Source organism: Meriones unguiculatus, chromosome 12, assembly GCF_030254825.1.
Source record: "Meriones unguiculatus strain TT.TT164.6M chromosome 12, Bangor_MerUng_6.1, whole genome shotgun sequence".
NCBI lineage: Eukaryota > Metazoa > Chordata > Mammalia > Rodentia > Muridae > Meriones > Meriones unguiculatus.
In genome coordinates, this window is record NC_083360.1 from 30,602,953 (window position 1) to 30,618,827 (window position 15,875).

At 58.4% G+C, this 15,875-nt stretch overlaps 1 protein-coding gene across 5 annotated transcripts; it reads right to left on the reverse strand.

Moving 5' to 3' along the window:
* Window positions 1–368: 368 nt before the first annotated feature.
* Window positions 369–15,658, reverse strand: Fgfr3 (fibroblast growth factor receptor 3). 5 transcript variants are annotated; one of them, XM_021651626.2, is made up of 18 exons: window positions 15,415–15,658; window positions 14,888–15,093; window positions 9,628–9,897; window positions 9,277–9,330; window positions 7,445–7,614; window positions 7,234–7,357; window positions 6,962–7,152; window positions 5,152–5,296; window positions 4,495–4,685; window positions 3,998–4,143; window positions 3,646–3,767; window positions 3,453–3,563; window positions 3,184–3,374; window positions 2,936–3,058; window positions 2,785–2,855; window positions 2,446–2,583; window positions 2,188–2,293; window positions 369–2,014 (listed from the first exon to the last, which is right to left on the reverse strand). In XM_021651626.2, exons 2-18 carry the CDS (start codon window positions 14,988–14,990, stop codon window positions 1,868–1,870), a joined length of 2,403 nt encoding a protein of 800 aa, XP_021507301.2. In that variant the 5' UTR covers window positions 14,991–15,093; window positions 15,415–15,658; the 3' UTR covers window positions 369–1,867. The 5 variants fall into 5 exon arrangements, with proteins under 5 accessions (XP_021507301.2, XP_021507290.2, XP_021507271.2 ...); XM_021651615.2 differs by having other exon boundaries at window positions 3,998–4,146; XM_021651596.2 differs by lacking the exon at window positions 5,152–5,296 and adding an exon at window positions 5,967–6,117 and having other exon boundaries at window positions 15,415–15,587.
* Between the last annotated feature and the right edge of the window lie 217 nt (window positions 15,659–15,875).

A 15,875-nucleotide genomic window follows, 5' to 3' on the forward strand; every position in this document is an offset into this window, starting at 1 on the left:
CTCCTAAGATCTCTCCTGTCAAGACAGACATGGAACTAGAGACCCACAGCACTGTCTCTACAAACCATGGTCCCCTCCTGTGGACACCACTTTCTTGTATCCTGTCTTTGGCACCTCTAAAGTTCTGGCTGCCACTTTGGGCCACAGGAAGACACCCCATACTCAGCTGCCCTTACCCTAGGGCAAGCCAAGATTATTAGTCTCCTTGGAGCCTAAGACCAGCACCTTGCTCTAGGGGCCAGACAGAGGCTTCTGATTCCTTATGTGCTAATTAAGCCGCTTCCTCCAGGGACAACCCTAAGAACCTGTCCCCACAGGCAGGTACAACTGCCGAAATCCCAGAACAGAAAGTGAGGCACTCATGAAAATCAGAAGGAGTTATCTTTATTTTTTGGAAAGTTGGCTGCATTAACAAAACCCCATCTGCCAGTGTGGGCTGACAAACCCTGTGCTGGGCCCCAAGAAAAGTCACCCTGAGCCACTGTCCTGGCCCTGATGGCTAACAGGCTGATGGCTGATAGCCACCAAAGCCTACAGCCCAGTAACAGTACAAAAGTAACAATATTGCATTCAGCACTCTTTCTCCCAAGCTTTGAAAAGTAGCAGTCTAGGCTCTAAAAGTCTAGAAGTTCTGCATAGGAAGTGTTAAGCCTAAAGCAAAACAACTTGTAAAGACTCAATAAATTATAGATAGATAAACTTGTAACATCTATTAACATCTGAACCTCCACGCAGGGCCGCCACTGCCTGGGCGCAGGCTCCTGCCTGGAATACATAACAATTAGAATAATCTGTATGAAAAACACCAGTTCACCTTGCAATTAAAAATCTCCTAAAGAGAAGTTCCTCTATAAACCTAACCCCCACAAAAGAGGGCCAAAAGCAATGAAAACTGCTCGACAGGGCCACCTCTAACTGTGAGGGCCACTCGAGCCTCGAAGGGCCAACTCAGCCTTGCTGTGGGCCAGATGCACATTCTCAGCAACCCCTAAATTCAGCATAAACATCCTCAGCTGTTAATAAGTTACAACTTAAATCTCTGCAATACCCGGGGCTAAAGGCTGTGAACCTGGGGGGGGGGGTGCAGGGCTGAGGGATGATAAATAGCTTTACAAATATACAGGTCCAGGTACAAACAAAACTGCAGTGCCAGAAAAGCCCCTAATGCTTCTCGGCTTGCTCTTGCCATTTTACCAGTGAGCCCCATGGGGTACCTTGCTCCCCTGGGCCTCAGCTTTGCCTTCCTCCATATAGATATTCTTATATATACGTATGTAAATATATCATACACAACATCTATTTATAGAAATGTACATTTGCCTCTGGAATAAACCTTTCTGATAGAAGTTATGGCTCCCACCTTCAGGTACCCGTAATTTCAGTCTGAGGGGCAGGGTGGGAAGCAGAAGGCCTGGATGTGGAGATCTGCGACCCGCCCCCAGGCACAAGGTGCCAGGTAGGAGAGAGGCCCGCCACATAGGGCAGAGCTTCCCTGCAGGCTCAGTTTGGGGCACCAGCAAGGCCAAGGCCCTCCCTGGCCATGGAGTCTAGCCCTCTGCGATGGTTCCTGCAAGGTGGCAGTGGGGAGTGAGGGAGCCAGGACTCCGGGGTTTCACAGGGTAGGCCCTCTTACATTCTACACTTGGTGCTCCTGGCCCTGACCAGTCCTGTCGTTACTGTTTAGCGGTGCATGCTGTTCCCAAGGGGCCTCTGCCCTCAGGAGCCGAGGATGCACACACACAAGTCCTGTCTATTTTGGGCCCATTGCGCTGGGCTGGCCGGAGTCCACTGCACACCAGCAGCATCAGGGCGGGCTAGGGTCCGCGTAAACATTGCCTGGGGCGTGGTCTGTGGGTCTGTTGGTCCTTCACGTCCGAGGTCCCCCGTTACTGGGTGGGGCTGAGGGCAGCAGATCATGGGTGAACACAGAATCATCCCCAGAGGAGCTGGAGCTCGGAGTATCCTGGCCGCCTGGCGAGTACTGCTCGAAAGGCACTGACAGGTCCAGGTACTCCTGTGGTGAACAGGGCTGTCAGGACTGCTGTGCCTTAGCACGCACCCTCTTCAGTCCCACGGCCATCTGTATTCAGGCCGTGCCCCTGAAGGCCAGTCCCACTACTGGAGCTCCAAGAGCCCCACCCCCGGGAAGCAAAGCAGCCAGAGGGGCCAGGATTGAGTGGCACTTACGTCAGTCGACGTCACAGTGAGGATGCGGTCTAAGTCCTCTACCAACTGCTTGAAGGTGGGCCTCTGTGAAGGCACTGCATGCCAACATTCCCGCATGATCATGTACCTGTGGCAAGCACAGCTGTGGGTCCCTGGCCTGCTGCCCGTCCCGACCTCACCCCAGGCCACCAGTCCCCTGCTCATCCCAAGGGCCCGGGTAGGAATCCTGCCACCCCCCCGAAACTGCATAGAGGAATGAGCAAGAGATGCTTTGCTCACAGGTCATGTGTGCAGTTGGCAGGCTTGTCCATGCGGTGGCCCTCTTTCAATAGCTTGAAAAGCTCTTCCACTGGGATGCCAGGATATGGTGAGCCCCCCAGCGTGAAGATCTCCCAGAGAAGCACCCCAAAAGACCAGCTGCAAGGGAGAGAGGACAAAAGGCCTGTTACTCTTGGCCCATTGCTACAGCAGCCCGACCAACGGGCAAGACACCAGAGTAAGGGAGAGGCCAGGACAGTGGTGTTGGCCCCATGAGAAGACCAAGACCCTGAAAACTCTGAGAGGGGCAATTTGCATCCTGTTTGTCCACAGATCTCCACTGACTATGGGGATACATACACATCACTCTGGTGGGTGTAGACTCGGTCAAACAGGGCCTCCGGTGCCATCCACTTCACAGGTAGCCGGCCCTGGGCAGAGGAAAAGACACTGGCACTCAGGTGTCCCCTGATGGGGGCCCACACCCCAACCACACAGGGCCAGGGCTCACATTCGTGGTCTTCTTGTAGTAGTCCAGGTTGTGCACATCGCGGGCCAGGCCGAAGTCTGCAATCTTCATCACATTGTCCTCTGTCACCAGCACGTTTCGGGCAGCCAGATCTCTGTGGATACACTGAGGAGACATAATTTTAAAAAAATTTTAAAAAAGAGAGCTAGCCCCTCCCCAGCCCAGGCAAACTCTTCATCCACTCTTTCACCCAGAGAGGCCCACCTGGCCTGGGCCTTGTTTCTCCTCACCTTCTGAGAAGCCAGGTACTCCATGCCTCGTGCCACCTGGTAGGCACAGGACACTAGGTCCTTGCAGGTTAGCTGCTCTTCCGGCAGCCTGCAGGCATCAAACGAGTAGTCCATGCCTGGGGGCCGCCGTGCCCGCAGGAATTCTCGTAGGTTGCCCTTGGCTGCATACTCCACCAGCACATACAGGGGCCCTGGGAACACAGGTGCCTCAGACATGCTGTGCGCCTCGGAGGTCCTGCCGTGCCAGGCCGCCCACCCTCGGCACCTACCGCCCTGTGTGCAGGCCCCCAGCAGGTTGATGATGTTCTTGTGCTTGCCAATCATCTTCATCATCTCCATCTCAGACACCAGGTCTGACAGGTCCTTGTCAGTGGCATCATCTGTGCCGGGAACGGGGGGGGGGGGCGTCAACTGATGGCCCCACAGCCCTCAAATGCCCCTTCTACTTCTCTTCCTCCTTACCTTTCAGCATCTTCACAGCCACAGTGACAGGCTTGGCAGTGCGGTCCTTGTCAATGCCGATAGCTTCTGCCATGACAACCTGGCCAAAGCAGCCTTCTCCAAGAGGCTTACCAAGAGTCAGCCTGGCCACAGAAGCACAGCCAGTGAGTGTGTGCCCAGAACCGCCAACCCTCATGGTCATGTACCGACACATCCCAGAAGCTCTAAGGGTCATTTGCTCACAAGACATAGAGTAACCCCTCACATCTTTCCCAGCACTCCTCCTCAGGTGTACCTCCAACAGGCCCCCGCCCATTCCCTACTAGGCATACACTAAACCCCACAGTATATACTGTCCCTCGCCACCACTGACCGGGTCCTGGAGAGCTCCCACTTGGGGTCGGCAGGCAGCTCAAGTTCAGAGACGTTGGCCAGAACAGGACCTTCTCCTGAGGACAGCCGGGCGATCCTCACGAGGGGTGTGTTGGAGTTCATAGAGGAGTTGGACTCCAAGGACACCTGCTTGGGTCATCAGAGACAGGTTGGTACCACACAACGTAGGCTGGGCATTGGAAAAGGGGTGGGGTGATGTGGCCCCCCCAAAAAATGGCAGGTCAAGTCGAAGTGAGGCAAGGCGTGGGGCCAAAAACAGGCTGGCTAGCTGCTCTGACTTCTATACAGCAGTGACTACTAAAAATCACTGTGCACCTCAGACTAACTTGGGCTTCTTATGGAGATCAGAGGTAGGAAGGGATCAGCCCACCCAAACTGCAAAGAAATGTCTCCTGGGCAGGCCCTGGGCCCTGCTGGGTCTCTAGGAGAGCCAAGGCAGGACAGAGAGCTCAAAACCTGGTATCTACTTTCTGTTACCTGTCGCTTGAGCGGGAAGCGAGAGACCTTGTGCACGGTGGGCGAGCCCAGGCCCTTCTTTGGGGGACTGCGCAGGCAGCAGAGCGCCACGGCTGCCGCCACCAGGATGAAGAGGAAGAAGCCCACCACGTAGCTGAGGATGCCTGCATACACGCTGCCAGCCTGGCCAACCTCCATCAGCTCCTCCTCAGCTGCAAAGACACAAATTTGGGGGCCTCATCCAGCCTTTTTGAACTTCCCACCAGGCAGAACCACAGGTACCAGTAGGAGAGGAAAGGGAACTGGATACTTGGAAGATGGGGGGGCCTATAGCCCCCAAGACCACTCAGCTTGGTAGTATAGTCAAAAAGACATGTCAGCAAGGGCCACACCCAGGAGAGAAGCCCAGCAGAACCAGAAGCACCCACACCGCCACCCAGGCGCCCAGGAGATGCCAGAGCCTCAGAGCAGGACTGTGGGGGCCCAGCTGGAGAATGAAGGACCAAGATGGGGTAGGGTTAATGTTCCCATACCAAGCACAAAGCCTGGATAAGTTTCACAGGGCAGGGAACCGTTAAGTCATGAGGGAACCCTTTGCGGTCCCTGGCAGCCTTGGCATGTCCTGAGCCAGCACCCCAAGAGGACAGGTGCAGCGTGAGCAGCAGCAGAAGCCAGTACCTGGCAGCACCACCAGCCACGCAGAGTGATGGGAAAACCCGATAGAATTGCCCGCCAGGCAGGTGTACTCCCCCGCATCCTCAAAGGTGACATTGTGCAAGGACAGAACCTCTAGCTCCTTGTCGGTGGTGTTAGCGCCTGCCGTCTACAAAGAGAGAAGAGAGTGCGATAGGCCAGCGCCAGCACCTCCCTTCGGGCACCACAGCAATCCACACGGAGATGATCCAGCTAGGCTGCAAGGAAAACGCCGCCGCCGCCGCCACAACCTCGGCCACCACCATGGCCCCACCACAGCCACGGGGGCCCGGGGCCTTCTGCCTCCTGCACCGAGGCACCGAGCCCGAAGCCAGTCCCTCCACCGGCGGCGAGTCCTCTGTCCCAGTGTGAGCAGCAGGCACGTGGGCAGCATGGTGCCACACGACGGCAGCATGCAGAGTTAGTGCAGAAACGGCAGTGGTGCAGATGGAAAGACAGGCAGGCAGAGGTGCGGATGGGAAGCCAGAAGGCATCAGTCAGCCAGAGACGGGTGTGAGTCGATGCTTGTAAGCAGCACAGGACTCCAGCCCTGGCAAGCTCTAAGGGTCTTCTAAAAAGTACACAAGTGGGGGATGAGAAAGGACAGCACAGGCCCGGGGGGGCTTTGAAGCGGGTGGACAGCTGGGGGCTATCAGTATTGCTGGGGCATCACAAGTTCAGTGCGAGCCACAGGCAGAATCAAGCAGGATGGGGTCGTGCAGGGCATGCAGGCAGGTGCATGGCTGGGGCGTTGGAGCTGGAGCTCAGCGTGCCAGGCAGGTGTGGGACAGAGTCGTTACCTGCTTGGGGCCCGTGAACACGCAGCCAAAAGGCCTTCTCAGCCACGCCTATGAAATTGGTGGCTCGACAGAGGTACTCGCCCCCGTCCCGCTCCGACACATTGGCCAGGCGGAGGCGTGCGTCTGCCTCCACATTCTCACTGATCCAGGACTGCGGGGACAAGAGACTGGGCTCAGGCACACCCCGAGCCAGCTCAGAAGGGTACGTGGATGAGGCAGGGCAAGGGAGATCCCCAAGGATGGGCTGGGGGCTGGGCAGCCACACCTGGAAGGCTGCCTGGAGGGCAGTGGCAGACGTGGTTTCAGAGATCTTCTCCATGTCCACCACCACACACACTCACTCACACACACAGAGTGAGAACGAGAACCCACAGCCTTTAAACCCCTGGTCGGGGAGTCATATTAGAGCAACTAGCTTATTCCCATGAATGGCCACACCCATGGTCAGAGGCACACTGGACGGGACTCCAGGGATCTCTCTCAACAGCCAAGATTCCTGTTCCAGCCAGTTCCTGGTCCCCTCTACCACCAGACCTCCTTGTCTCTGAAGAGCTGTTTCTCTCTGGCCTTCCAGTGTCGAAAAATCCCAACTCCCGTGGCCCCCACCCAAGGCCACAGAACAAAGCTACAGGCAGAGGAAGGCAGGACAGAGCCAGTGCAACACTGCAGGCAGAGAACATCAGCCAGTCCAGGCCAGCTGGGGACTATCTAGCCAGTCCTCTGGGGCCCAGAGATTACTAACTCAGCAGTCGTCCTCCTGCCCCGGGCCACCGTAACTGTCACCCAAGAGAAGACTGGCCCTGGTGGCAGACAGGTCCCATGGCAGGGCACAAGTCACACAGAGCCTGCTTGGGGCACTGGGACTCTGCTGTCCCTTCTCCGAAACTGCAACACCTGGGCCTAAAACCCAACATATCCCTCAGCTAAGAGGGACTTATGGACGAGAGCCAAGGCAGCCCCCAGTGACCCACCCGCCAGAAGGCAGCGGAGCCCACCTTGAGTACAGTGACGTAGGGCGTGCCATCAGGGCCCACCTTGCTGCCGTTCACCTCCACGTGCTTCAGCCACTGGATGTGTGGCTGCGCGTCACTATACACCTTGCAGTGGAACTCCACGTCGCTGCCCAGAACGGCCGTCTGGTTGGCCGGCAGCCCAGCCTGCAGGATGGGCCGGTGTGGGGAGCGCTCTGCAAGAGGGAGCCAGGTCAGGAGCAGTGGGCCGAGGGACCCAGGGACACCCTGCCTTAGCCACCCGGCCTGGCCCTCACCCAGCACGTCCAGGGTGTACGTCTGCCGGATGCTGCCAAACTTGTTCTCTACCACGCACGTGTAGTTGCCACGATCAGAGGGCACCACACTCTCCATGACCAGGCTCCACTGCTGATGCCGAAGCTGTGGGTGAAGTTTATGAGTGAGTGTGAGTGAAGCTACACCCCGTGTCCAGGCCCTACCCCCTCCAGGCCCCTTTCCCAGACCCACCTTGATGCCCCCTATGCGATGCTCCCCTCGGAATTCTTTGCCATTCTTCAGCCAGGAGATGGAGGGGGTAGGATTGCCAGCAGCTGGGCAGCGGAAGCGTACAGTGTTCGCAGCTGGCACAGCCAGCAGTTTTTTATCCATTCGCTCCGGTCGGGTCCAGTAAGGGGCCCCTGGTGGCAGAAATGCCCGTGACAGCTGTAATCAATGCACTCTTCCAAAACTCCCCTGCCTGCCCACCCTCTAGCCTGTTTCCCCTTCTGTATCATTTGCTCTGCCTCAACAGGCTCCTTGAAGCCTTGGACACTTAAGTGTTTACAGCTGCCCTATGCTCGGATTCGAACATATCTTCTCCTTGACCTTTGGTGCAGGCCCACAGGTGCAGGTCCCCAGAAGGGAGAACCCAAAGGATGCAGATCCTGGGAAACAGCTAGGCCAGGTCATCCCACCAAGCTAGCCTCTGCAGTGCCCAGGGCCTGGCAGGCTCCCTTAGGTCATGCTTCCCCCCTCCACTGAGCTCCCTCCGTCCTCTGGGCTAGGTGGAGGATGCCAGCCTGCTGGGACTCATGAAGCAGCTGAGGGACACAGCAGGGATTCAGGATAAAATAGAGAGGCAGTCACAGGCAGCGTTATGCACCCCTTTAATCCCAGCAGGAAGCAGAGGCAGGAGGATCTCTGAGTTTGGGTTCAGCCTGGTCTCTGTCCAGAGTGAGTTCCAGGACAGCCAGAGCTACAAAAGAAACCAGGTCTCGAAAATAAATAAATAAATAAGTAGGGAGGCAGTGCCTCACTGTTCTCATCACAGGACCATGTGTATCTGTGGGGGGAGGAGCCACCGCTCAGGGTAGGAGAGAACAGTGTGCGGACGCCAATGAGGGGCCCCTCCAAGCTGAGCTGCCCTCCCAGGCTCCCAGTAGCCTTGGCAGAGACTGCCACACTAGGAGACAATGGTAACTTAATATTGCCCACTGCCAGGCAAGGTCCAGAAGGCGACCCTTTAGTCACCTCATAGCCTAAGGCCATGTGGGGCAAAGCCCATATAGGGCACAAACACCAAATAGAGCCTGGAAAGGTCAGGAAGACAGAAGCAAGCAAACTCAGAGCAGGGGCCCTGGCAATGTGGCTAGGGCAGGAGCCATAGGGCGAGTGCGTTAGGAATTTTGCTCTTAACAACCTGGTAGCCAAAGGGAAAGGGGAAACGAGAAATCAAGACACTCATCAGGACAGCAGCCTTTGTTGGCTTCAGTCCCAGATTCCAAACCTGCTTCCATGTAGATTCCACACTCTCATTCTCACAGAAGTCCCGACGCCCACACTTCTTGACCCCACACACCCAGAAGACTCATTCCTGTTTTCCCATAAATTTTGTCTGAGTCCTCTCAACACCTTGTCTACTCTGTCCCAGAATTCTGCAGATGGTCCAAGAACTCAGTCCACACAGCCTAGTCTCAAGTTATAGCCACCATGATGGCCCTCACCTGCATACACACACACACACACACACACACACACCAGCCATCTGTGACACCCCCTCAGCAAGGCACAGCCACTCTCCCCTTCTCCTGACCTCCTGAACCAACAGCCACTGGTTCTCCTAATCCCTGGGTCTACTTGCTCCTCAGCAGCAACCTGAGTTCCGTGCCTGGCTATACTCACGCCCGTGACGCTCCTTCCCACCAGAGTCCCTACCAGAGTCCCTGCAGACCAGCCCCACCCCCTCACTGCTCCTGGAGCACTGTACTCCGGTCTATCCACCTGTAGTAGTGTCTATCAAGTCTACAGAAAGGAGGCAGCCCAGCCCTCACCAGCCCAGTGTGCCCAGGCTCTCCTCTCACCTGTGTCCTCAGCCACGTCCTCCCCATCTTCATCATCTCCTGAGGATGGAGCATCTGCAATAGTTCCAAGTGGGCAGTGGTTCTGTGATACCCCATATCCAGAGACTTGCTACTTTCCCTATTTGGGGTCCCCATTGCTCTCCACCTTCAGGGCTCACTACTCTCTGCCTTTGGGGTTCTGGCTTCCCAAGGCCATTCATTCAGATAGCATGTACTCGGGGATACCTCCTCCTATCTCCAGCTAGTAACGCTTAGGCCAGGGATGCTGCAGCCACACTGCCACCTGGGACTGTCCTGACCGTCCTCGCCATGAAGCTGCCCACCCCACCTGGTGACCCGACAGGTACTTACCTGTCACACGCACACTGAAATGGCACAGCACACGCTGAGTGAGCCGCTGCTGGCAGCTGTAGACCCCTGCATCCTCGTGGGAGGCGTTCAGCACCTGCAGCCTCTGTGGACCCACCACGATGCGGCGCGAGGCCACCAGCACAGCGCCATCCTTAGCCCAGACAGTGGGGCCTGCGGGGGTACCTCCAGGTGGATAGCAGCTCAGCTCCACGGTGTCCCCACTGCCGAAGGCCACCTGCTCCTGCTGGCTAGGTTCAGGCCCCGGAACCTCTGTGGAGGAAATGGAAAGCTACGAAACAGGTTCTCCAAAGGAGCATACTGGAGGCCCAGCAATTTACTTTACCAACAGACTAGCAAAGGCTGTGGTGGTCAAGTGAGGGGTGTGCTCCTAGGGTCTGGGGTCCTGCCAGACGATATTCAAACCAAGGGTGAGAAACTGTTTTTAGTTAAGAGCCCAGGTGCATATCTCAGCTCCGTCAATGGTCGCTGTAAGGCTTCTGCTCTGCCCTGTAGGAGGAAGCTGGGAGATGGTAGAGAAGAGACACAGCAGCCTCCCACTAACTGGAAGATCTTAACAGGCCAAGAAGGTTGAGGGACAGCTCTGTGGTACAGCACCTGCCCAGAATGCCTGAAATTCATTCCCAGCACCAGGAAAAAAAAGACACCAGTTTCTTCCTCTGATCCTGCTACCATTTAGAAATGTAAAATCAATCCTTAGCTCACAGAGAGGCACAAAAGCAGGTTGGGGACAGGCTGTTCTTCGCTGGCCTCTGGCTCAAAGCTCAGAGAAGGAATAGGGAGCCCTTTCAGGGCCCTCTTAGCACCCAACCCTCATCTTGGCTTCTGAAGCAGTTTGAGTGGAGAGCCAAGGAACAGAACACACTTTAACAAGAAAGAGAAAGCTGGGTATGGTGGCTCATACGCTCTAAAGACTGAGGCAGCCTGGCTTCAGTGAGAGACTGTCTCAAAAAACAAAATCAAGGTAAATGAAAAAAGCGAAAACCACAGAAGGTCATGCAAAACCATAGGTGGGTACCCCTGCTTGCATAAACCACAGGGCTCCTTTCCCAAGAGCTGTGCACCTCCATTAGGGGCCGAAGTATACCAGGATCCTCAGTCTAGGGACAGTCCGTGCCTTGCAGCTTATATGCCCATTCCAAATAGCAGCCAGTTAGCTAAATAAGGGCGGACATACATCAAGGACAGCAGTCTGGTCATTTGTGTCTCGTCAGTGGTCTAAGAGACTCCCATGAGCTAACAGGGTGGCTGAGGACATGGAACTCCACCCCTTCACTAATGAGAACCAGGTTTAGGGGGTGCTGTCAAGAGTGGCCGTGTGAGCCACGGGGAGCGAGCCACCCACTCTGAGGACTAGGAGACTGGAGTAGCATAGCTTCTCCACTGGGCAGCACAGGTAATACACCTCTCCCCTGCCCAGGTGCTGCCCAGCTCAGGAGGGGGCCCAAAGACCTCACCCTCAGGGACACCCCACCAGCTGGGCTGTCTCCCCCAGGCCTCCCTGCCAGGGCCTGACAATGCCCATCACAGAGCAGCTGGGCTTGGGGCCCAGGACAGGAGTGGGTGGTCCTGCTGAGCAGACCTCCTTCCTCAGATCCAGCTGGACTGGCTATAATGTCACTTGTCATTCCACCGTCGCACGGCCTAGATTCGAGGCCCAGCTGTCCACTCTGGCCACACCAGTCCTTAGTCAGGCCGAATTCTGTCCATCCCAGAGTCAGCCCACAGGCTCAAAGCCCATCACAATTCCGACAGCCAGAGGAACCCATTATGTCCCCAGAGCATCCACAAAGCTCATGTCCTTCGGAGCCCCACAGCTTTCAGCGGTCCTGAGTACAGGGTCCTATAGCCAGGATCCTGACTTCCAGTCTCCAGTCATGCCACCATGTCCTATGGGGACCACCCATTGCTGGAAGCTGCCTGAACTCTCCCCCCACAGAAGGGCAAGAACAGGCTGGTCAAAAGCCTTAGCCCAGGCCTTGGCCAAAGGCCAACAGCCAGTTGGTTCCGGTTTGGTCTGGCCAAGACAACAGGTCAAGCCATTCACATAAGTATTTGCTTTAACCTAACCCAAAAATGAACTGGAAAAGGACACAGCAGACCTCAAGCCAGAACTTTGGAGAGGCAGATGGCTGTAGGTATGGGGTGGTGAGGGGAAAAGGCTCAGTCAGCTCAGAGCTAACCTTTGCCCTGTCCACCATGTTGTCCACCAGAAAAAGACAGACACTTGGACTTTGGGGTCTCAGGCAACAACATACCCACCAATAGCAACGGCCCCAGGGTCACAGGGCTTAGAGGAACTTGTGTCAAGAGTCAGGCAGATACAAGGGAAGGACAGTGTGGACGGTACTTCAAACAACACAGAATATGGTCACGGAATATGCGACACCATATTCTGAGGCGGCAGTAGCCTATTCAGCACTGACCAACCGAGCTCCCAGCCGCCAGCAGTGCACACTAACTCCCTAGGCCCCAGCAAACAAAAAAGTCAAACGCAACACACAGGCATGGATAGCGAGCCCATTAATGGGGCCATGTCCCCACCACATGAACCCCACTGCACCTGTCCCCACTGCCACATGATACTGACATGGACCAGGGTACCACACTCTCACTGGTGCAGACTATGAGACACTGTGTCCCAAGTCAGACTGTGCTGAGCCTAGGGTCTCCCAGATTGCCTCAGTTTCCCCCACTATGGCACAATGTGCAAAGCCCACCCTGCAGATCTAAGGTCCAGAAAGGTGTGGTTAAGTGTCTGAGGCCTGTAAAAAGAAGTGTGGGCATGAGGGAGGGGGACCTCTGCCTGGGCCTCTTGAATCAAACAATGTCATCAGACCATATCTGAAAAGCTACTGGGAGGGCTGCATTCCCCCGCCTGAGGGACCTGATACCCAGTCCTGGTCACTACTGTTGAGACACAACTGCACACCAGACCTGTTTCTGAGCTTGGTCACCCTAAGGGACTCCAGGGACTTTGACTTTGAAGCAAGACCAGGATGTGGATCTGAGCAACGTCTGCTCTGGTAGTGGACACAGCCGGGAGTGTAGCCCAAGAGAAAGGAGGGTGCCCGAAAGGGCCCCACAACCAAGGGTCTCTTGTCTTCCTCTTCCCCACTCCCCACCATCCCAACAGGAGACATTCCACTTTCCGCAGTTTCACACCAAAGTCAATAAAGAAAGTTAGGAAGAAAGAGAAAGAAAAATCCAGAGGCTGGGCGGGCTAATGAGGGCTTACCGGGGATTATCTGGTTTAATCCCCGAAACAACTCTGCCATTACCAGTCCTCTTTGGCAGGACAGGTGAGGAAACTTAGGTTCCGGGAGGGTACCCAAGTCTAGGCAGGCCGCAATCCCAGGTGACTTCGCTCATAGCTCAGTCATTACTCAACCTGGCAGGCCACCTCTCCCCGAAGACCTCATCCTCCCTCTAACCCACCCCGGGGGGAACTCATTTCTCTTCTAGGTACCACTGCACAAAAAGAGGGATTCCAGGTCCCAGCAGGTCCCAGTTTCAGGCCCAAGTGAACCCTGAGGCCTGGAGGCAAGGGGCTTCTAGACTCGGCATAGGATCCAAAGCTTCAGGGTCTAAGACAGGCCCAGGTTAATGAACCACCTGGAGGGCCTGCAGGGCTCAAAGTCCAACCTGGGGGGGTGGAGGTGGGGAGGAACCACACAGGCAACGCCCAAAATGGTGTACGACCAGGCTCCTGCCTCCCTTTACTACAGGACGGAGGGAGAGTCAGCCTCTGGATCCTCTGTGGGTTACCCCAGGGGTTACCCCCCCCCCATGAGCACACTACCAGAGCTGGGCCACCAAAGGTGGCCAGGTTAGGCTGGGGCCCGGCCCCGCCCTACAGCCCTTGACCCCAGACAGCTCTAGCTTGGTAATTTATGTTCCCGGGGAAAGCGCCAGCCCGGACCTCTGTAAACTTCACTGAGTCTTTGTATTTTTACTACCCGGCCCGTCTCGTTAAGGAACCGGATTAAGTTTATTGGCCTATCAATTCCCTGTCTCATCAGTTCCAACGCAGAAGCGAGGGGCGGGCGCACATCCCACCGAGCCCCGGCCGCCCACCCCAGCTTCGGGCTCCGGCAGCAGGGTCGCGCCTGGAGGCACGGAGAGGGCGTGCACCCCACCCAACCGCCCTCGCTCGAGCTCACTGACACCCGACTCAAGTAATATCTTCATCTGAATGCACATGCTAATGTGGTCCCATTCGGCGTCCGGGGAGCCGGGCTATCCTAACAGGCGCTAAAAGCGCGCGCTGACCTCGCGACCGCCTCTGTCACGCCGCTGAAAGACACGCACATTCAAGCTCCCGGCCCACTTTCATTCATAAAACATTGTTTCGGGAGGCTGCAGCCGCTGAAGGAGAAAGGGGCGCGGGGGCGCCGGGAGGGGCACGCCGCCATCTGCCTCCTCCCGCTGCGCCCGCCGCGCTCGCACCTCCCCGAGAGGCCGCGCCGCCATCAATGCGCGGTCTGTGGCCGCCGGGGTACAAAGAGGAGGCTGTTCGGGCCTCAGCTCGGGTGGGGCGACAGCTTACCGGGCGAGAGCCTCCCCGCGCGCGGCCTCCGGCCAGACCGCTGCCCTGCTTTGCCACGCTGCCACCGGACACAGTCCGGGGGCATCGCGCCGTCCTACCTCCCGGCGGCCGCGGGACGCGCTGCGGCCCCGTCGGGCGACACTCGGCGTCCCAGCGGACTTCGGCGGCCAGCCAGGACCCCGGGGCGACTGCCGCTCGCCTCGCAGAGCGCGGCCTGCGGGGCGGTCCGCGCGCGCCGCTGGGAACCGACCCCTCGGGCCGCCCGCAGAGGGAGAGGGGAGCGACAGCCCAGACGCTGTCACCTTGTCACGTGAAAGACCGAGAGCCGAGCTCTGCCCGGGACGCTCCGACCCAGCCCCGGCGTCCAGCCCCCCTCGGTCGCGACAGCGCAAGAACTGCGCTGGGAGAACGGGGGTTTTACCCCCGCAGACCCGAGAGGCGACAGTGAGAATCGTGGGAAGTCGAGGCTCGCGCGCCCTCCCGACGCGCCTGGGCGGGGAGCCACCGCGCACAGCTCCCCCGGCGCCTCGCACTTGGGCGGCGGTTCTGAGACTCCGGACACCCCCCACACCGCCGCGGACGATGACAGCCGCCTGCGGGGCGGAGGACACGGCCCGGCGCCCTGGCCCCGGTGCTGCTCCTCAACCTGACAGCCCCTCCTCGCCCAAAACGGTACCTTGGCTCGGCCCTTACCTGCTGCTCTCCGCACAACTCGCTGTCCCGGGCCGGGAGGCTCGGAGGTAGCTCCGGCCACGGCCGCCACGCAGAACGCTAACACGCAGGCCAGGACTACCATGGCTCCGGAGCGGGGGCCGCGGCGTCCTCAGGCGGCGCGCGCCGGCATGCTGCACCCCCCCACGCCCGGCTCCGGCGCCGGCGGGAGGGCGCTGCTCCGGAGTCTACGGGAGGAGACCAGCGAGTTACCCGGGAGGGCGGCGGGGACCCCGGCCGCCCCGCCCGCCGCCTCCTAGCTCTCCCGGGCTGCCTGGCGCCGGGCGCCTCCTCCCAGCCGCGGTCCCTCCCTCCTCCTCTCCTCCCGGGCTGCCGCAGAGCCCTCCCAGGACGGCGGCAACGGCCACAAACTTTACAGAGCGGGAAGCCCGCGCCTAGCCGGACGTCGCGGCACTCTCGGGCCGCTCCGGTTCCAGCCCGCCGCGCGCCGTGCCTGCTTTAGCGCCTGCCCGGCCCCTCCGAGGACCAGCCGGCTCCTTCCCACCCACCTGGCGGCCGCTGGAGCCCCAGCTCAGCACGCGCAGGTCCGGCTTCGGCTCCCGGCCCGCCCTCCCAGGGTCAGCTCTGTCCCAGCGGCCGGCCGCCCACCGGTGAGTTCCCTGCGCCGGAGCGGACCGCACGGCGCCAGCCGCTCCCGCCACCCTCGCTGCCACACTGCACTGAACTGGGGCTGCCCGGCGCGCAGCAGCCGGTGGGGGTGGGGGGGGACGGCCTGCTCCCGCCACGCCCCGAACACTCCCCTTCCCCGGCGGCCAAGGGGCGGGGGACCCGAGGGGGCGTGGTCAGGCGGGGGCGCCGGGCGGTCCCGGAGGGCGTGGGAGCCCAGTTGGGGCGGGGCGGGCGAGGCCGGGGTCGCACACTCGACCCCTCCAAGCAACGCAAAGCGGAGCTCAGGACTGTCTTTGCTAGCACGCTCCTACGTGCGATAAAGCTGTGCCCAGGGGCTTAG

Coding starts and splice junctions, on each gene's coding strand:
- Fgfr3 (XM_021651587.2), bottom strand. CDS start 14,990: ATGGTAGTCCTGGCCTGCGTGTTAGCGTTCTGCGTGGCGGCCGTGGCC. Junction 3,375..3,452: donor GGGGGCCTGCACACAGGGCG/GTAGGTGCCGAG, acceptor CTGTGTTCCCAG/GGCCCCTGTATGTGCTGGTG. Junction 2,015..2,187: donor TCACTGTGACGTCGACTGAC/GTAAGTGCCACT, acceptor TGTTCACCACAG/GAGTACCTGGACCTGTCAGT.